This window comes from Podarcis erhardii, assembly GCF_964252035.2.
Source record: "Podarcis erhardii genome assembly, chromosome: 4".
NCBI lineage: Eukaryota > Metazoa > Chordata > Lepidosauria > Squamata > Lacertidae > Podarcis > Podarcis erhardii.
Genome location: NC_138508.1, coordinates 29313814 through 29335320, shown reverse-complemented (window position 1 = coordinate 29335320; position 21507 = coordinate 29313814). Strand labels below are relative to the sequence as shown.

The 21507-nt window shown below is 42.9% G+C and overlaps 1 protein-coding gene across 1 annotated transcript in view; it reads left to right on the top strand.

Annotated features, from left to right (window-relative positions):
- The first annotated feature begins 1819 nt into the window (after positions 1–1819).
- Positions 1820–21507, top strand: part of STARD13 (StAR related lipid transfer domain containing 13) — a 127604-nt gene continuing 107916 nt past the window's right edge. Inside the window, exon 1 of the mRNA XM_081860148.1 lies at positions 1820–2076. Coding sequence (XP_081716274.1) covers positions 1953–2076 — 124 coding nt within the window. The 5' untranslated portion in view covers positions 1820–1952. The remainder of the gene's footprint in view (positions 2077–21507) is intronic.

Here is a 21507-nt window from a genome sequence, read left to right as displayed (position 1 = left end):
CACACAGCCTGCCCTGCACCCCCTAAGCTAACCCGCTGCTCTCAAGTGCAGTGAGGCAGCCACTGATTGGGCACATATAGGTCGTTGCTTGCAAGTGATAGGGACCTGAGTCCAGATGTTGGACTCCCATCAGTCACAGCTAGCACAGCCAATGGTCAGGGCTCGTGGGAGCTATATTCTCACATCAGGAAGGTCACAGGTATACACAGGAACAATGGGTATAAGTGTATACATTGGGTGGGACAGGGCAGGTGTATCTAGAGAGAGAGAGGATGACATGAAAACGACCTCTGTTAAATTTGGCCTTGTCTCTTCCACATGTTGCTCTTAACCTCCGTTCTCACTTATTGATGGCACATCAATCGTGTTTGTAGTTAAGGCTCCTTTGAAGTGAAACTCTTTGATGAAGTTCACCTTATCTCAAATTCACCCTCTCTCAATCAACAAAAAAACTTCCGAATTGGCCCAGCAGATGGAAAACACAACATTATTATTTTTTAAATGAAACATGGGAGAAATCCTCTTTCTAGGAAAAATCTTTTTGAAGAGTGGGATATAAACTTGATCAAAACATTACTATTCTGTGCATTGAGTTTTTCTTCCACTGTCTGTGGTGCTCATATGCATGCGCTAAAAGGGATACATCCTTTAACAACACAGCCTCTTCAAGATGTCAGAATTACCAAATGAACTTTTTAGAACACATGAGTGGAACAGCATTTCTCAACTCTCCAGCTGGTACCTCGGCTTGCCTGCCCTGAACCTCTCATCATACAGCTTCATTGGATAGTCCCAGGTTGCAGTATTATGAGAGAAGGAGAAAAACTTCCCTATCCACTTTCTCTACACATGCATAATTATGTTGAGTAGCCAACGCGGTGCCAGATGTTGTAGGACTTCAGCTCCCATCAGCTTCAGCCAAAATGGTCAATGGTAAGGGATGATGGGAGTTGTAGTTCAGCAAAAGCCCCGGAGCACCACATTAGCTACCACTGCTGTAAGGTAGGGCCACCCCTCATGCCTTTTTTAAAAAAAGTGAACACACTTTGACGTAGATTAGCAAATAGATTTCCTCCAAAGCAACCTGGGCTCAGCCCCTGACCCCGCACAGAGCTACGGTTCCCAGCACCCACAAACTACAGTTCCCAGGATTTTTTGCGGAAGCCCTGTGCTTTAAATGCATGAAGTGGATGTTCCTGCTCTCTGCAGCTTCTATGCCTGCCTCTTCCTCTGAATTCCGCCGGTTGGCATCAGTGGGGCGGCCAGTGCCAGCTCGCAGGTATCCCGTTCTGCCGTTGCCTCCAAGTGTGTCAAAAATTGGCCTTGAACATTGGCCCGCTTGTTGCCTGTAGCTGGGCTTTGCTGCTGCTTTGGGGTGCAGCCCTACTCAAGTAGCCTTCCCGGGGAAGACGCTCCATTGAACTATACGGGGTGCGTTTTCCCCGGCGGGCACGCATTCCTCACCTGCGCAAGGGGCGCGGGCGGGCGTCGGGGGGCGCGCCTGTGGGCGAGGGGCGCTGCCTAATGGCCGGGACGGCGGCGTCGGCGATGACCCACCCGGGGGCGGTTTCCGCGAGGCGAGCTGCAAGGCGGCGAGCGGAGAGTTCAGCTCACCCCTCCGGGGGCGGAGGGAGGAGAAGGCGAAGCGCAGGGGGGAAGCAGCCCAGGAGCCCAGCGCCTCCGCACAACCGCTCGCACGGCGCGCCAGCGGGACTCGGGCGCTCCGGGCAGCCACGCCGGCGGCGGCAGGAAGCAGCAGCAGCAGCCGCAGCCGCGACCAGGCCCGGGAGAAGCCCCACAGGGCAGGCGGCGGCGGCGGCGGGGCCCCCGCGGGGCTTTGCTCATGCCGCGGCTCCGCATGTGGCTGAGCGTCTACGGGACGCGGTTTCGGCGCGCGCGCGGAGCCCCCGGGGCCGGCGGAGGCGGCGTTATGCCCCGCGGACGCCGCTAGGATGAGCTGCAAGCGGCCGGCGGCCAAGCCCCAGCTGCGGAGGTCCTTCAGCGAGCAGCTCCGGGACTCGACGGCCAAAGCCTGGGATTTACTCTGGAAGAACGTCCGCGAGAGGCGCCTGGCAGGTCAGTCCGGCGCGCGCGCGCCCTTGCAAGCCTCAAGGGGAGAAGAGGTGCAATGCGCTCCGGGGACCCCCTCAGACAGGCAGACAGCCCGCCTGCCCTGCGCTTGCCACGATGCCAGCCGACGGCGGCAACAACTCCACACTTGCTCGACTTCCGAGCGCGCGCGCGCCAAGTTTTGCTCTGTCTCTCTCTTTGAACACCGTTCGGCTTTTTTGGGGTTTTTGTTTTTGCGTTTCCCGCCTCTGCGCTCCGAATGATAAGCTCGCCTTGGCCAGATTCCTTTCTGCCTTCTATCTGCAGGAGAACAATTCAGAAGAGACACTTTTCCAGTGAAGGTTCTGCAGATAGAAAGCAGAAGAAACCTTGCCAAAAAATAAAAAAGAGGAGGCTTTTCATTGGACACACGCTCCCGCATCTCTCTGGGGACTTGGGTTTGTACATCAAAACTCTGTTGGTGCAGTATTGATGTAAGAGTTTAGTTAGGACCAGTACTGAGGCATTGTCAAGGCTGGGACGAAAGAGCAGCTTCTTTTTTGGTGGGGGGGGTATGTGCGTGTGTGTGTACCATTATAGAAGAACAGATTGTCAATGTTTTAGGTTACTATTGTTATCCATGCTACCTGAGGGGGGGGGGCATTTGTTGTTTTCTGATTCTTGGACCGGTTCCTCCCTGAACATCGTGCTGTGCCTTGAGATCTGTGAGTTGTGCGTGACTTTGTAATGTGCCACAGGGATCTTGTCCTTCAAGAGGGCTGCACGCTGCACATCGGAGCTCTGTGCAATAAAATGGATTGGTGCTCTGTGCCAGAATCTCAGTGTTTTAAAAATAGGTCTCATTGGGAGCACAGACCGGGGTGGACCAATTTTCTGATTCTGGACACAGTTTGGTGCAGTTGTGGGCTATTCTTGCCTGCATTGCTCTGAAGCATGTGCTAGGGTTTGGATGCATGCACCACACAACTATTTCTGCATCCCATGCAGCACAATCCCTAAGCAGGCTTAGTTAGATGCACTCCCCCACTGAGTTCAATTGGACTTTTATCCCTCTCTAGTAAGGTGGTGTACGGGCTCCCATTTACTCTGCATCCAGCCTGTTCCCACTGCTGGTTGGGGAGGCAGTGTTTGTATGGCATTAGCTTAGCATCAATCCATATGTATTCTGTTCTTATGAAATCCTGCATTTTTATGTGTTTCCCCCCCAGCAAACCACTTTTGATCTGAATTGAGAATAAGAATGACCTAGCTGTATAATGTGTACGCAGCCTAATTGTACCTGAGAATTTCATCCTGGCTGCGCTTCCAATTGGTGTGCACACTGAAGTGGATTAACTTAACTTCCTGATAAGTGAAACATCGCGATCTATGACTTTATGTACTTACGTGTCTAAAGCAGAATTCATTTGTCTTTCTCCATGTATATGGTTGTGTGAAAGGTGTACAACAGGAACTTCAGCTTTCCCCTCAGCTTCCCTTTTCCCTTTGAGGTCAAGGCTCTATGTGATCCACTCCATCCCAGCCCCTCCATTCCCCTGAGGCCGTGCAACCACTTCTCTCCTTGCAGGGCACTCTGACTATACTGCAAGACTCTTGCTAAGTTTCTCCACCCACACCCCAGCCTTCATCTCTATGCTGCATTTAGTTAGGTTTCTTGACCTTCACTCTGCCCAGGGTGTTCAGCTGTATACCCTGACCAGAATGTCTGTATACCAAGTATAGGATGTGCTGTGGTTGCACATGCATGCTCACACATGGTCACTGTAGCACATTGTGGAATGTGTTTGTTCAGGAGCAATCTCTGTGTGGCCACAGTAGCTAGGTGTAAATTCCTACAAGAGAGCTTCTTTATATACAGTATCTGTGAAACGTGCAGCTGGCCCTTTCCAGTGTGTTTTCCTAAGCTATTTTTAAATACGTTGCTTTGGTTCACAATTGTGCGTCCCCAGGGCAGCTTTCTAGCGGTCCTACCCCTCACCCCAGCCTGCAGCTGAAGTGCTTTTCCTGCCTTCTCCAGTGTTGTGAGCTTCTATCTTTACCATCTTCTCAATTATTGATCTCCCATTTCATTTCAGATTAGCAAACCAGGCAGTAGGGAGAGGAGCTGCTCTTGAAAAGCACCTCCTGTGACCACAGAGGAGCAAGGAATGTTTGCCCCCCTCCCTGCCGTGTTTAGTTGGTTGCAATGTTTGGCTGGCAGAAGTGCCAAGATGCTCTCAGCTCGCTGTGTTCCTACCTGGAACTTTTGGCAAGCTTGTGCGGCACTTTCTGCACTCAACCAAAAGCATGTGAAGCACACAGGGAGGATATAAACGCATTCTGTTTCGCTGCCGCCACCGCCGCTGCCCTGCCTCAGAGATTCCCACTTTGTGTTGAGGAATGCGCAAGTAGCTCTAGTACATGAGTGATCTTCTGTGAACATTCAGGAATAAGGGGAAGCAGTGGTCAGGTGTGGGGTAAGAGATCAAAGTGCTTCCTGAGTCTTGGGGCCCGCATATTGTCTTTACAATCTCTTTCTGGGGGGGGGGTGAAACCCCAGCCAAAGTGTGCCCTTTCCATGATGATGATAGAGTAGGAATAGAGGGCTTGTCTTCAGATATTGTTGGATTCCAGTTCTACCTGGCATAGCCAATGATCTTGGACAATGGGAGTTGTGGTCCAGCAACACATGCAGGGCCACAGGTTTCCCGCCCCTGATTAGAGACCCTAATGGTCTATAGAAGGATGGAGCTAGAATTTCACTTTCTGCTCTGTTTATGTATCAAAAGTAAGGGTTTTCTAAAGTGAGCATTCTTTGTGAGTACATGAAATGTACTTCTTCCTGTCCTGTTTTGTGTGTGGCATCATTGCGCCAGGAGGCAGTATCAATAAAACACATTATTTATCTACCATGTGTACACACAGAATCAGAGCCAAACAGTGAGTTGTATTCTCTACCATTTGAGCTGATGGGCTTTTAGTTTTAATGGTTCAGTTTCCCATAGTCCTGTGTTGTGTATGAACATAGCCCATGCCTCCTCCTTTTGTCTTTCTTGTCCCTAGGAAAAAGATGAGTAAGAGCTGCCAAGAAAACAAATCTCTATACACTTACCTTTTTGGCATGGATGCTGCTTTCATGTGGGCACGTCTCATGCTGCAACAGCCTCTTTTGAAACAGGAAACCATTTGGGTGGGTGGGTGGCATGTTTGCTATGCATGCCACTGTCTACTCAGATACTTTCGCTTGGGAAGTAAAGGCAACATTCATCTGTTTCATGAGGCATGGCCATGTGTGAGTACCGATCACGGCACACTAACAATATAAGAATTGTAAACTCTATAAATCAGAGGGGTGGTCAGATGTTTTCTTGATTACAAAATGGCAGTGGCGAACCTATGGCCCTCCAGATGTTGTTGAACTTCAACTCTCCCATCACCACCAGACAGCATGGGCAATGGCCAGGTAGTTCAGCCACATCTGGAGGACCATAAGGTTTTCCACCCATCTTAGAGAGCATCAGTATGAGAGATTTGGAAACATCCTTGATCTCAGGAGGCATTTTATACTTTTCAGAGAATGGGTAGGAGTTTTGTCAGGAGATTTACACATATCATTTAAGGCTAAATGTAAACATTATCTTCTGCATTGTCCTCAGTAGTTATATCTGTGCCTTTATATCTGTAATTGTTGGACTTTGCATGGCAGCTTGTGGTCATGTTCCAAGTTCAAACTCTGTAAAGTTAAAATGCCAAGTCAGCTCTTATTACATGTCGCAACAACCTTGTGCCTGATCTACTGTATAATAACCAAATAATTATCTACAAACTGACACATGATGTGCACACATATCATTCGGGAGAACATTTTATGATTTCTCATAAGAATGTCAGTTTAAAACCCCTTTCAAGAAGGAGGAAAACCTCACTAACTTTTGTAAACAAATGGTGAAAAATCTTGTTTTAGACACTAAGTACTCATCACTTCATATGTGATTGGGACAGACAACTGAGTTTAAACAAGAAGTCTGCCTCTATTGTGTGTAGTTGCAGCCTATGGAAGTTGAGACTCCCAGGTAGTTGCACTGTTGAGCCAGTTTGAAGCAAGTCAGAAACTAAGAAGCCCCTGAAGGAAAAGTGAAAGGTTTGTTTGCTCTCCAAGAGCTTCTTACTTCAGCTGCATTATGGTAGCAGCTGTCTGTAGTTCCAAAGTACGCTGACTTAGTGGGAGCCTGTGGAAGCCACCAGTAAACATAGGGAACAATTTACAGTCATCATTGCACTTGACAGTTTCCCGTTACTTATTCTTAATCAGAACAGCCATATCTCTTTTGGTATATAATGCAACAAAATTAAAGTGCATGCCAGCTGCCATTTCTTGTGAAGCAAATTTCCTTGACTAACTACTATTCGGCTGCAGGCAAGTCCTTGAATGAATTCTAGATTAATAATGATTAAGTAAGGGTTTTTGGCTAAGGGGGTTGAAGTACTGAAGTCCTAAACTTATAAAACCTTCCGCTGTTTTGTTTACTGCCTGGGGCTCCTTGGGGACGCAGAGTGGGATAAAAAACCTAATAAATAATAATGAAACACTATAATTTAAACTTCTCTCTCTACCAATAGGCTGGTGATCTTGTAGGACAGCTGATGCTTATCTGCTTAACCATGCAATCCTATATATGTCCATTCAGAAGTAAGTCTAAAGGCATTCAGCGTGACTTATTCCCAGCTAAATGTGTATAGGATTGCAGTCTGAAATGATTAATTTGACAAGATAGCAAAATTGTGCAGGCAAGATGGAGGAAAAGAGTGCAAAATATATTCTGTCATACCTAAGTGACTTTTCAGCTTTTTGCCTTTGTGTTTTATGTCCAGCTTAATTTGTGTGCTTTAGTCATGGCCTCTACAAATGCAGCCCAAAGCCTTGTATCCTTTACTTCATTCTAACATTTCTTAATAAAAAAAAAGCATGGTCTAAATATATTATTGTGTTCTGGAATGCTATCAGCTGCTCATCCTTCATACTTGTATGTTGAACAGTTGCCCAACATTTATTTATTTATTTTTTAAAAAAGCTTGATCTGTTATTCTCACCAAATCCTTGAGTGACATCAAATCAGCAGCTCTTCACTGCAGACTTGAATTTGGCAATGCAATCCCATACCAATCTACTCTTAAGATGACTTAAAGAAGTGTCTTCTTTCTGTCTGGCTTTCCTCTCGCTTCCTTTTGAATATTTTCCAATATATTTTTACTATAAAAAGAATGAGTGGAATTCAGCATAGCGCTAGGGAGATCACTCCATCAGCAAAGTCATGTCTCGCTTGCCCAAGAGAACCATCTCCTCTCTCCTCCCCCTGTTCTAGGAGTTCTCTCAACCCTCCAGAATGAATCTGTGAGAGGTGGGGCGGAATACCCCATTGTGCCAGTGAGAGTCCTTGCACTGGTTTCTGCTAGTGGAATAGGGTAGATGAATCTGGAATAGGGTAGTTGACTCAAGCAAATAAACCATTATCTAAACTTCAAACAGAACACCTGAAGTGATGAGGAGTGGCAATCAAGACCTATCAATTTTGGGTGGGTGGATGCTATCTGGTCACACCTCAGGACCACAATGCCCCCAAGGACCTCCTCTTTTCATACAAACCATCCCAAACTGTGTGTTCATCATCTGAGGCCCTTCTTTGCATTTATCCACGTGAGATCCGGAGGGTGGCAACGAAAGAACGGGCCTTTTCTGCAGTGGCTCCCTGTCTGTGGAATGTTCTCCCCAGGGAGGTGCAGCTGGTGTCTACATAACATATCTTTAGGCACCAAGCAAAAACGTTTCTCTTTAACCAGGCCTCCTTTTAAATGTGTTTGTGGGAGAGGGTTTTATTGTTTCGTCCTTTTTTGTTTTAACTTTCCCTTGTATTTTTAATCTTGTGAACTGCCCTGAGATCTTTTGATGAAGTGTCTCCGCAACATTTACACCTCACATCAGGTCTTGGACTTCACTTAAGATTAAGTCCAGGCGTACTGCCCCCCTGGTCTGTTTCACAACCAACTTTTCTAGAGCATAGTCATTTAGGACATCTAGAAAATTTATTTCTTTGTCACCGTGACTGGAACATGCTTGTATCTCATATTTGTTTGAGAGTTATTGAACTCACTCGCTACTATAACACTTCCTCCTTTGGATGTTTCCTTGATTTCATTCTCGGGCTCAAGATCATCCTGTGCAGTTGGCTCAGGTGGATGAGAGTATATCCCCAGTACTAAATTACTCTTGGGGCTTGGATGAATCTTTTGGAATGTCTAGTTTGCTGGACTCGTATTCTCTTCAATGTACAGAGCAACAGTATTGTACCTCCAGGAAATGCTTTCTACGATACGATACGATACGATACGATACGATACGATACGATAATCTTTATTGTCATTGTTCCATACAGAACAACGAAATTGAAAATCTACATCAGACATTCAGAAACCAACAAGCCTGCTATCCCAGCTATCCCAGCCTGGTTAGCCCCCTAAAAACTCTGATACCCCATAATTAAATACAATATACTCCCATAGAGACTACCTTACACTGCGTATAAAACCAAAATCGCATTTGAATAGAAACTGTTTCTCGGGCGGCTAGTCCTAGTCTTTATAACCCTGTACTCTGAACCATAAAGAAGGCTGACCGCCGAAGAATTGATGTTTTTGAATTATGGTGCTGGAGGAGACTCTTGAGAGTCCCATGGACTGCAAGAAGATCAAACCTATCCATTCTTAAGGGGGAAAGTGCTCTCTGGAAGGACAGATCCTGAAGCTGAGGCTCCAATACTTTGAGAAGAGAAGACTCCCTGGAAAAGACCCTGATGTTGGGAAAGATAGCGGGCACAAGGACAAGGGGACAGCAGAGGACGAGATGGTTGGACAGTGTTCTCAAAGCTACCAGCATGAGTTTGACCAAACTGCGGGAAGCAGTGGAAGACAGGTGTGCCTGGCGTGCTCTGGTCCATGGGGTCACAAAGAGTTGGAGACGACTAAATGACTAAACAACAACAACCTTCTTCCAGAAGACAAAAGCTGAAAGAGATCATTTCCGGGGTGCGCACTATTCTGCACTATCTCTGCAGCTTTCTTATGGCACCTGGAAGCTAGATTTCCTGTCCTTCCTGTAAAGTTTGTATTTGAAGATAAGTGTGCCCCACTGGTTATCCATTTCATCAGGTTTCCATTCTGCCCACTATATTTATGCTCTCCTCTAAAAGCACTGCAGCTTGCCTATCTTGGCTCAGAGACTTTTAGCATATAAACACCTATACAAAGCGTCTCTCTCCAAAGGCCATTGGCATGTGTGTCTTACCCTATGGTGCTTTGGAGGGGTCTTCCATGTTCAGAAACCAAGAGGCGTTCATAATTTTATCAGCAGAGTGCTGCATAGACAAGAGGGGAAAGAGGAGACTGAGAGGAGATCTGATAGCCATTTCCAAATATCTCAAGAGCTGTCAAATGGAAGATGGAGCAAGCTTGTTTTCTCCTGCTCTGGAGGGTTGGACTCAAACCAATGACTTCAAGTTACAAGAAAGGAGATTCCAACAACATCAGGAAAAACTTTTTGACAATAAGAGCTGTTCAACAATGGAACTGTCTCCCTTTGGGGGGTTGTGGACTCTCCTTCCTTGGAGGTTTTTAATCAGAGGTTGAATGGTCACCTGTCATGCTTTAGCTGAGATTCCTGCATTGCTGGGGGTTGGACTAGATCATACAATTCTATGATTTCAAGTAAACACAATCAAATTTAGAAAGCACCAATAAATAAGGATTGAAAAAGTCTAGCTAGGCTTTGAGAACCCATCTTGGGCATCAGCTACAGTTAAGAACAGAAGCTATTTCCTCAATAAATCCTCATACTTTGGATTGGATGCTACTTTTAATTGATTGGAATGTGATTTTATCTATAATCAGACGCTCCCAAATTTTATTAGGCTGGTTTCTGATAAAGACAAAAACTGGCATTGAAAGCAGTGAAGCACTGGAACAAAACATGTATTATGAATTGCTGTGACATCAGTGTGCTAGGAAGTCAGTAGGGCTCTATTTGGTATGAGTGTGATTAGGTTACAAGAGATCTTCTGAATTCCACCCAGACCAGGTTTTTAAACCACCTAATCAGGAATGCGACTATCTTTGTGGAACAGACTCTTTTTTGTGTTCCAGCTTCCAAGATACTCTTGCTTGGGCAAAGGAACCTCCTGTGGTTATCCTGATCATGTTAGTTGCTTTTGAAATGGTGTTAACACTGTTGATATTTGCTATTACTAGAGTACAGAGGTGGGGTGTTCAAAACAGTTTCTGATTGGTATGGCACAACATACAGTTGATTTCTAATGCTATGACAAGACTGTCAATGAATTGTGAGATAGCATTCTTCTAAATAGAATATTTAATGAATTAGAATAATAGTATTCGTAAAGGAGTTATAAGACCAATAGATTTCCATTGGCATTTTCAACTAGTGAGACGCTATTCCAATAGGAATGAATATAATATATATAATATAATATAATTTATTATTTATACCCCGCCCATCTGGCTGGGTTTCCCCAGCCACTCTGGGCAGCTTCCAACAGAATTTTAAAATACAATAGTTTTATAACTCAACAGAAAAATCTTAAATAGAGCTAATGTACAGGAAATCATTAATTTGCAAGAAATATAATCAGTAGAGTTTATATATACATTTAGTGCAATGCATTCATGACAAATTGACTGTGTTACATGTATTTGCTTTGATTTCAACTAATAGGAACACTATTATTTTGATATCTGTTTCATAACTAAGCTTTTTCTGCCAATTCAGATAACCCAGTATTAATTAAACAATCCACATATAAACTGAATATTTCACAGTAGAGCCCATTTTTTTTAAAAGGATGTGGAAACTCTGTGTACCCAAAACATGCTATTTATCATCGTGAACTTTGTGTATATCCCCTCCTACATACCACAGTCAATTACAGCCACATGTTTCCAAGAAGCAAAGCAAGGATATTATGATCTGTTTTCCTCTTGGTTGGCTGGGGAATTAGAAGGGCTACTAGTTCTGATTAACTTCAATGGTTATTTTAATGTGTGAAATCATTGTCTCAGCGATGGAAAAAAAGAGACCCTCTTTGTCAAAGAGAAGTCTTCTGAAAGAGTCTCATTATATAATCTCTGGTACTTCTGGGAAGAAAAAGATTACTTATCATTAGTCCTTTCATGCGGACAGCCAGAGAATTTCTGTGGGAGGTTCGGTCCTATAAGAATTGTGGTGATCGCCAAAAGGTCAGTGATTAATAACATGCCATGGATACTTACATACATGACGTGACAAGCTCTTGCTAAAAGGAATTGTACCCACTTCCCATATCTACATTCCAGCAAAGATACTGAGAAACAGAGGAGGGTTCCAAAGAAGTAAAGGAAGACCCGAATGCATTAAAATGAGGAACAGTGTATGTGTGAACTGGGCAATGCAGATTGAAGGGTACTGTACCTTTAAAGCTCATTCTAAGCACCTTCTTCCCCTCAAAGAATTCTGGGCACTGTTGTTTATCCCTCATAGACTTACAATTCCCAGAAACCCCTTTGCAGTACCCAGAATACTTTGAGGAAGGAGGTGTGCTTCAAATGTGCTTTAAAGGTATAGGAAGTGCCAGGACTCTGACAGGATGCTGGAGTTGCCCTACCTCATTCCCAAAGCTGGGCAGGCTTTGGGAAGGTGGCAGGAGGGCTCTTGGACCCACCAGAGCATCGTGCCTACCTCCCTAAGCTGGACAGAAATTTCACAGGCTTTGAGAAGGAGGTGCCAGGGTGTCATGTGAGACTAGTCCCCCAGTCCAGGCATAGGCAAACTTGGCCCTCCAGATGTTTTGAGACTACAGTTCCCATCATCCCTGACCACTGGTCCTGTTAGCTAGGGATGATAGGAGTTGTAGTCCCAAAACATCTGGAGGGCTGAGTTTTCCTATGCCTGCCCTAGTCCAATGACAGCACACCACTGGTTCAAAATTCCACTCATCCATTAAGCTCATTGTGTGATCTTGGGCTAGTTACCAACCCCTTAGTGTAACTCTCAGCCAATCACAGGGTTATTGTGAAGTAGTAGTACCTCGGGTTAAGAACTTTGCTTCATGATGAGAACAGAAATCACGCGGTGGCGGCGCGGCGGCAGCGGGAGGCCCCATTAGCTAAAATGGTACCTCAGGTTAAGAAAACTCCAGAACGAATTAGGTTCCTAACCCGAGGTACCACCGTACTGAGATTGTCACCTTGAGTCCATTGGAGGAAAGGTGAGATACAAAGTTAATAACAAAAGAAAAGAAAAATGCCACTAGGAATTGATGGTTGACTTAAATTGCAAATCTAGATACATTAACTTGGAAGCCTTATTGATAGAAATGATTTCCAACCAAGTGTGCTTGGGATCTCAGGTTATTATTATTTTTAGGAGCAAAAATGAAAGCATATATAGAATTATTATCTCAGATATGCTTTCCTTGACATCTGGAAGCTAAATATAAGGTGGTGGGAATGTGTAGTAGTGCAAAAGGGATTGTGGTTGTCTGGTGTTGAACAATACTCATGATGTTTTTCATACCAAAATTTCTTACTAATTATATTGAATGTAGCATATGTTACTATATTTTCAGTCTAGGATACATATACACACTGTTCACATTTGTTCTCCTATCTCAAACATACTTTCCTTATTCAGAATGGTTATATTTGCTTGCATTTTACTTCTAAACTACAAAACAATTGCTCCTTACAACATGTTCTGGAGATGTTTACTTACCCAAAATAAGCAGCTCACACCTTTAGGTCTAATATTGGCACAGAAGAAACTGTCTTATTCAGACAGACTATTTTTCCGTTTAGGCCAGTATTGTCTACTCTGACTGGCAGATTCTTTCCAGGGTCTCATACAGAGATCATTTCCATAATCTGCTATCTTGAAAACCAGTGGCGTAGCGTGGGGTGTGCAGGGGGGGCCGGCCGCACCGGGCGCAACATCTGGGGGTTAGGGGGCGCAAATCCACAGGTTAGGGGGCGCAAATCCACGGGTTAGGGGGCGCAAATTACTTGCCTTGCCCCGGGTGCTGACAACCCATGCTACGCCACTGTTGAAAACCAACCAACCTTGAAATAACAGGGATTCAACTTGGAATTTTTTTAATATTTATAGTATTTGCTATATCACTGAATTGTGACCCATGCCTCATGCGTTTCAGCCTCTTGCCCAAAGGTTTCAGTCTAAATACAGTGGTGTTGTGTTTGTGCTTAGCTTAACTACTTTTTTCTACTCGTCTATACAGTATTTTACGTTTCCTGTATTTAAAGCTGTTGGAGATTTGGATGCAACTCAGCTTGCGAAAGAGTAGGGGTCTTGCATGAGTTAGATAGAGTTAGGGACCTCCAAATTCCCAGAGCATCCTTGTATCTTCAACCTTGTATCTTCAACCTCTATATTTTGTGTATGTTAGACTCATATTGTCAGTTCGCACTCTGTTTTACAACTATCCTCTTTGCTTATGTGGTGACAAGCAGATATTGCGTGTGTTTCCATGTTTACACTACATGGGCAGGCTTAGCTCAGAAGCTAAACTATGGTTTCACAGGAAACATTGTCCACATGTTTGGGAGTATAACAAGGCTCAGGGCTAACTATGGTTGAGTCTGCACTGTGCCTCAGAGCACTGTAAAGTATGGTGTGTAAATTAAATCTCTTTGCTAGATCTTCCATTGTGCTGCTCCATGCATTTTTCCAACAGATTATCCATTCATGTTACCATCTTGTTCTTATGACTGGTGCACCACATAATTTCCTTGCAATCTGGATTGCTGTGAGGAATTCAGAGTATTAGGGAAGTTCAGTGAGCTATTGTGAGCTATTCTAAAAAAGATTTCTGCCACGCCACATAATTAAATCAATTCTAGAATTATATGGTTTGGCGCAAGGCAAAAGCATCCTCTATTTTGGATATTGGGAAGGTCACAGCTGGGAATGTGCCAGTTAATAGATTCAAACAGATGGATGCTGACAGGTCTGCGAACTGTTCACAAACCTTCTATAACAAATATTTTGCAGCCCTCACTTCCCAACAATGTTCTCTAATTCAAGTTTGGAGCTGCCTATATCAAAATGCAAGATGTGAGGCTGCAACTTTAGAAAAAGATGCCTTGGGTGATGGAGAGTGTCACTCAAACCAAAAGAAGAAATGCCCAGAAATGTCCATTAATCAGCCTTGCTTTGTACTGTCTGTGTTGTTGGTGTGTGTGAATGACTACAGAGATGAGACTTCAGATGTAATGAACTGAGTCTTTTCAGCAGCTGTTTTCTCTCTTCCGTTCCCCTTCTGGCATTTAAAATAATCTCCGTCTGTAGAAATCCCTGCCCAAGTGACAGAGAGACAACATGTCCCCAGAACAGCTTCCTCTGTCTGTGCATGGGAGCAGAAACGGAACAAGAAAGTACAAGAAACAGAAGGTGTTAGGAGAGTTTTGGGGGGAAACATAAACCAGCAATGACAAGGAAATTGGTTTTTTTGGTGGCAGAATTCATGTCTTAAACCATCCTCTTATCTCCATCCTGCTGCCCATGCAGAAACAATAATAATACACAGAAAAAAAAACCTCTCATCCTCTTGTGGTCGGAGCTTTTTGCTCCTTTTGTCTGTATTGGGGTAGCCAAGGCAGTGCCCATTGTATGTTCTGGACGCCTATAGCAGTAAAAGGTTTAGAATTTGGGCTGACTGCCAGCTCCGTGTACTGTATTTTTATATATTGCAAGTGGGAGATCTGAAGTGTGAGAAATGGAAAAAGTATTTATCAGTAATGTGTTGTGTGTGTTTGCTTCTTACTTACTAGCCCATTATTTGTTTTCTTTTTTATTTCCACAATTATTTGTATACCGCTTAGCTGCAATTGCATTCCCTCAACCACTTACATGTAGAAAGTATGGAACCCATAAGAAGAGCATGATGGGGAGTTTGGTCCTGTAGCTGTTGACTGACAACTTTGAGGGCCAGTAGATGACTCCTTATTTATAATTTTAGCTTTAGAGCCTTCTGTATGGAGCCCAAAAGCTTCAAGTTTCCCTTCTGATTGGCCTTTTCGGGGACAAAAAAGTAGGGAAACCCAATTTTGAATCAGACTCACACAGCGTGGCCAATAGTCAGAGATGATGGTGGTTGTAGTCCATCTGCATTTCAAGGGCTGCAGATTCCACATCCCTGGATTAGAGGATATACCAGGGGTAGGCAACATAAGGGCTGGGGGCCGGATGCGGCCCAGTCACCTCCTCAATTTGGCCCATGGACTGTCCGGGAATCAGCGTGTTTTTACATGTGTAGAATGTGTGCTTTTATTTAAAATGCATCCCTGGGTTATTTGTGGGGCATGGGAATTTGTTAGGGACGGTCTTTGGTTATACATTCAGATTCTCAGGTTCTATTCCTCCTCAAATTAGATAAACTTGGCATAGTAAAGTTTAGAAGGCGGAGAAAACTGATTTAAATAGAAAACAAATGAAATAATGGATCTGTGGTTGGTAAAGGGCTTAAGCAAAGCTCACTCTGGAACAACAACTTGGCTTTTATGCACGTACATGAAGTAAATATCTTCAAACCGACAGAGTGCTGCTGCTGTAAGGGCAGAGCAAATGTTATCAAGCTAAGAAGTATGCGCTAATCCTTCTGTTGTAGTGTTTCATGGAAGCTAACAAATTCAGAGGGATTATTAAATGACTGGAACAAATTCCCGGCTAGGGCAGATTTGAACATCTACATTTGGATTCTAGGTCACTGCAGTAAACTATAATGAAGAGATCCCACTCATAGCAGCTTCTTCTAAAGACTTAGACCCTTGGAGTAATGTTTTCCAGTGGCAGAAAGCCAGAGCAATACTTTCCTTTTTGTACAAAGAATACTTCAGTTGAATGTCCTAATATTATGTTCTTAGGATAAATCAGCCAGCAAATGAGCAAAACAAGAGAGTCATCTGACACAGAATAAGCTTCCATCAATGCATGCTTTTCTGTTTTGGGAAAATGGAAATATTTAGTTTCTGTAAATGATACAAAGATGTTGCCTGTCAGATGTTCACATATTCAGTTTTTACCATTTACACTGTACACTTGATACAACACCATATTTATTTTATCATGCAGATTAGTTCTCTGAACTATTTTTGTCATTAGCCATATGTACATAGCATTTATTTATTTTTTTTAAAAAGGCAGATTATGCGAGGCTGTTTCTGTATCTTGAATAAACTTATGGGCCTGGATGCTTGCATGCTATATGTAAATTCTTACAGAATGAAACCAGGTCATAACTTTGCCTGTGGCAAATAGCAGTTGCCTTCTGAGGAGCAGATGAGTGGCAAACTGCAATTATATTGGCACCTTTCACCTGTCTGCCATCCTTTATGTTCTCATATACTGCTAAAGCATCTTGGAGCTTTTGAAGCTGGCACTGTCAGTGTGGATAGTGCTGGGTTTAGTTTTGAAGCTGACCTTAGAGACTGATAGCATACATCTCTCAACTATGCAAAAATGAAGTGGCTTGGGCTTCTCAGTTTGCACTAAACTAAATCAGGTTCATCATCTTATCTTTGGATGGTCAACTTTGTAGTTACCCATCTTTCTGCAGGGGCAAAGAGATTCCATTCACTGTGTTGATTCAATGAAATTTGGATTTTGAGGCAGTGTGCTTTGACTGAATCTCTGTGATGTGTATATTTGGCTCACATGGAAATGTTGGCTGTTTTCTATCTTCCAACACAGTTTCAGCTTTTGAGCACCGTTTTGTGGCTTCACCCCTCCCCCTCCCGCCTCTTTCTTTTCGGCTTTCTGGTGTTTTCCATTTATGCCTCCCCATCTTTTTCTCCTGCTCATTTGCTCATCCACTTACTCTGCCCTTAATCTTGTGACCCCTTAAGAACCTAAAGTGAAACATCTGTTTGGCTAGAAACAGTAACTGGCAGCAACCCCCTATTGCTGCATCACTTCAAATATGACATCTTCAACTGTCAGCAGTCAAGTCAATGCCAAGAGGTGTTCAGTTCTCATTATTACTTTATCACATAAAAATCAATCAGTGGGTAACCGTAGAAAGTCCAGAAGTGGTCTATGTCTTTCTCCCCCACCGTTATAATAGTGTGGGGTTTGTTACATTTGAACCCTTTGGTGAAAATAATGACTGTCGCATCTCCTCCTGCAACATGATTTGCAGAACACTTTTGCTGGCAAAATAGCTTGCATCCTTGATATGTATGGCATGGCCGTTCTATAATGCGCTGTTATTTAGTCTTGTTATAAAAACTGAAATACATTTATTTAAAAACATCAGTTGCATCCCTGTTGGACTATGGTGCTTTTTCACACACAGAATCTGGAAATGAGTTATCTTCAGCCTCTGTTTCTCACAATTGCTATGAATGGGATTCTTGGAACCATGTGGGTAATTAACCACCAGGATAATAGTGGCTTGTTTGGGGTAGGGTTGGCTGATGACATAATATTCATTATAAATGCATCCTTGAAGAGAATGTATAACTTGCTGTTAAAATGGAATACACAGGATGAAACGGTCAAATCAGCTATGATTAAATGGGCGCAGGACATTGGTCATAACATTATGTTTGCTGACTGGGAACAGTTGTGGTCCACCGGTATGAAATTTACGGCATGTAATGCCCTAAGAGAGAATATTATGAAAATGATTTACAGGTGGTACATGACCCCGGTCAAGCTGGCAAAAAATTATTATTTGCCTGATAATAAATGTTGGAAATGTAAAGAAACTGAGGGAACATTCTTTCACCTTTGGTGGACGTGCCCAAAGGTTAAGGCTTTCTGGGAAATGATCTATAATGAACTGAAAAAGGTATTTAAATATACCTTCCTTAAGAAACCAGAGGCCTTTCTCCTGGGCATTGTCGGCCAACTGGTGCCAAAGAAAGACAGAACATTCTTTATGTATGCAACAACTGCAGCAAGAATACTCATTGCAAAATACTGGAAGACACAAGATTTGCCCACCCTGGAAGAATGGCAGATGCAAGTGATAGACTACATGGAGATGGCAGAAATGACTGGCAGAATCCGAGACCTGGGAGAAGAGTCGGTGGAAGAGGACTGGAAGAAGTTTAAAGACTATTTGCACAAATATTGTAAAATGTTTGAATGTTAAAAAGATGTTGGATATAAAGACAATATGGCATTAGTGACATAGTCAAAAGGAGTAAGCAAAAAAAGTGTGAAAAAGAAAGGGGAAAAAGACCAGAGTAATGTTATGTCAAATGTATATTAAGTGGTATAAGGGACTAAGTGATAAAGATTAGGTAAAAAATGATGTGGAAAGAGAAGAAAATCTGGAGACATAATAGGTTGAAACTTATAATTATAAATGAGGTTTGAAAGAGAGTCAGAATTTGCTGAACTTGATTGTGTAAAGGGGAACACAAAAAAGGGAGATGTGAGGAAGTCAAGAAAGAGGGTTATAGAACTATGAAGCTAAAAAATTGGATTTCTCTTCTGTTTCTTTTAAATGTTTTTATTGTTTTTTTTTTCTTTTTCTTTTTTGATATATCTGTTTTTGTTGTATGTCTGTTTCACTTATGTTTCCGTTTTGTAAAATCTCAATAAATATCTATTAATAAAAATAAATGCATCCTTGAAGGAAGGACTGCTCCTGGTCAATTTTAGGCATGTTGCAGTGAAGAAATCTACATAAAATAGCTATGGAGTAGCAAGAACTATAGCTACCTGAAATTTTTACTGCCAGGTGAAATCTATGAATCACAGTAGTTTTGTGGAGAGGATGGTGCCTAGAAATTTCATGTAACTTTTTGTATATCATACCAACAAAAGAAACCTCTTGCTGTATCCAGTGCTCACATAGAAATACGTCTTATTGAACTTAATGGAACTAGTAGGATATGTGTAGGATTGTTGAACCAAGTGGGACTTAATTCTGAGTAATCATGCATATGATTGCTGTGCAATTTAATTGTATGGCCTTATTAGAAGGTCAATGTTTACACAAACATTATACTCTCTCTCTCCCCCCCCCCCCCACAGTTGAGAGAGAGAAGAATATTACTTGCTTGCATATAATGTTGATCTTCAGGCTGTGTGATAGGAAGCCATTGTCACTGCTGTCATTCCTTCTCCCTGAGCCTATAAACAGCACTTCTTTGTGCCAAACTGACATGTCAGCATAAGGTCCATTAATGCTTTTAATATCAAAAGAAATATTTTATAGCATCATCCCCTTAAACCTACCGTTCTTAAAATACAGGCAGATAATCCCCCTGATGTTCAAAATGGAGGGGGGAAGCGAATACATCATTCTGCTGAGCTGAGGATTGTGTGTGGGTGTCTTTGAGCTTTACTTTTACATGTAAAAATCCGCTTGCACAGGAGTATTCTTTTTTACAAGAAATTGTCAGACAGTTTACATACAGCAGCTGTCTCTCCTCTAAAACACATCAGTATCTCTCTGGATTTCAAAGTTTGGTTTTTTGAAAGAGTTTGATCGTGCTGTTTCTTTCCACCTCTTTCTTGGATTGAAATCCTTTATAAAGCCTCTCACTCACCATTAAAATCTGGGTCTGGGGGGGGAAAAAGGAAGAAACATCTTTATTTCCTTGTGAAAAATAGAAAGCTCCATTCCTTTTGTAGCCTTTCCTGCTGCTCTTTTCCCAAGAGATACATAGAATAATAAAATCATACAATTTTAGAGTTGGACCAGGACCTTGGGAGATCATGTAGGCCTACTAAGTGCAGGAATATTGCAGAAATTCAGCAGCCATAACAGATTGTTATCCACCCTCTGCTTATATCCCTCCAGTGAAGGAGATAGCCCATTGCTTCCTGATGCCATAGAGCTGGTGCACCACAGTGTTGGGGAACCTTTGGCCCTCCAGATGTTGCTGAACTACAACTCCCATCATCCCTGGTCACTGGCCATGCTTGCTGGGGTTTATATATTCTCTGCTTCTTCCTCCTGTAACAAACTCTTATATACGCTCTTGGGTGCAGCTAAGAAATATTCCTTAGTCCTTCTGTCTTGTACTACTTTCCACTGGAGCCACCATCCTGCTCACATGCCGGTCTCCATTTGTATACTACTTGTACCACACTGTTCTTTTGTAATGCCTTGCAGACCTAGTATGGCTACTTCGCACTTCCCCAGTTTTGGGAGACTTCCAGCATTCACCACTCACGGAAGTCTGACTTCAACGTTCTTCTTGAACAATGCCATTTCACTAAACTGCATTAGCATTACTTCACCAGACAATTTTGTGAGCGCCAGCCTAAACATGGAGTAGGAATTCCTTTAGAGTTTTATTGTAACAAGATGCTTTAATGTTGTGGGTTGTAATTTACTTCATGGGGGAGGTTAGAACAAGCCATCTGAGTTGCCACCTTCCATCACAGGAGTTTGTTGTGGCTTCTTTAGAAGAGCTATTGCACTTCACCCTATGAATGAACATCGTAAAGAGAAACACTGACGCAATAAAGTCTGAAATGATTCAGTCTGTGGTCCACTCCCAAAGTTAGGAACCGAACAGAGGTCTGTCAGCTATCACCAGACTCAGGAGCCTTCTTAAATGTGCACAGTAAATAGATGAGAAGTAATTTTAGCATTTCATTGAAGCCTTTGATCCTATCAGTCCAACTACATAAAACTGTGAATATGCTCTGAGGCATTAATTAACTCTGTAATATAATCATGACAACTAATGTAGCATCTTCCATGCAATAGATATGTAGCCTAAGGTGCTTTGTAGAAATAGGTAGATTCCAGTAAATTAAAAAAATAACACTTCTGTAATGAGTTGGTATTTGCAAGGAGTAACGTGCATCAAACAATTACTGCCTTTCCTGTCTAGTCATACATTGTTTTGGTACTAATGTCTTACAAATAAATACAGAGATTGCTCGATCCTGCTGCTAGTTTTATAGCATGGGACATATTAGTACAATGTGTGGAATGTTTTGATATAACTGGCACATTTGAAGAAAAGTCACCTAATCGTTTACACTTCCATATGAACGCTAATTTGGGTTGTCCTATACCCACTTATCCAGGAGTATTATTATATTTATATCTTGCCTTTTCTCCAAGAAGCTCAGGATAGCATGCATGATTTTCTCTGCTTCCCATTTTATCCTTGCATCCTTTCCATTTTATCCTTGTGAGGTAGGTTAAGCTGAGGGAAAAGTGACCATCTGGCCCATGATCACCAAGTCAGTTTCAGAGTTGAGTGAGTCTCTCAGGTTCTAGTCCAACATTAACCAGTACCACACACTGGCTTATTGCTCACTAGGACTTACATCTGAGTAAACATGTGCTATGAGATGCTTCCCTGAGCAATAATGGCCTTTATGTTTGCAGGAACAGTTGCATGCCTCTCTGCTAAACCACA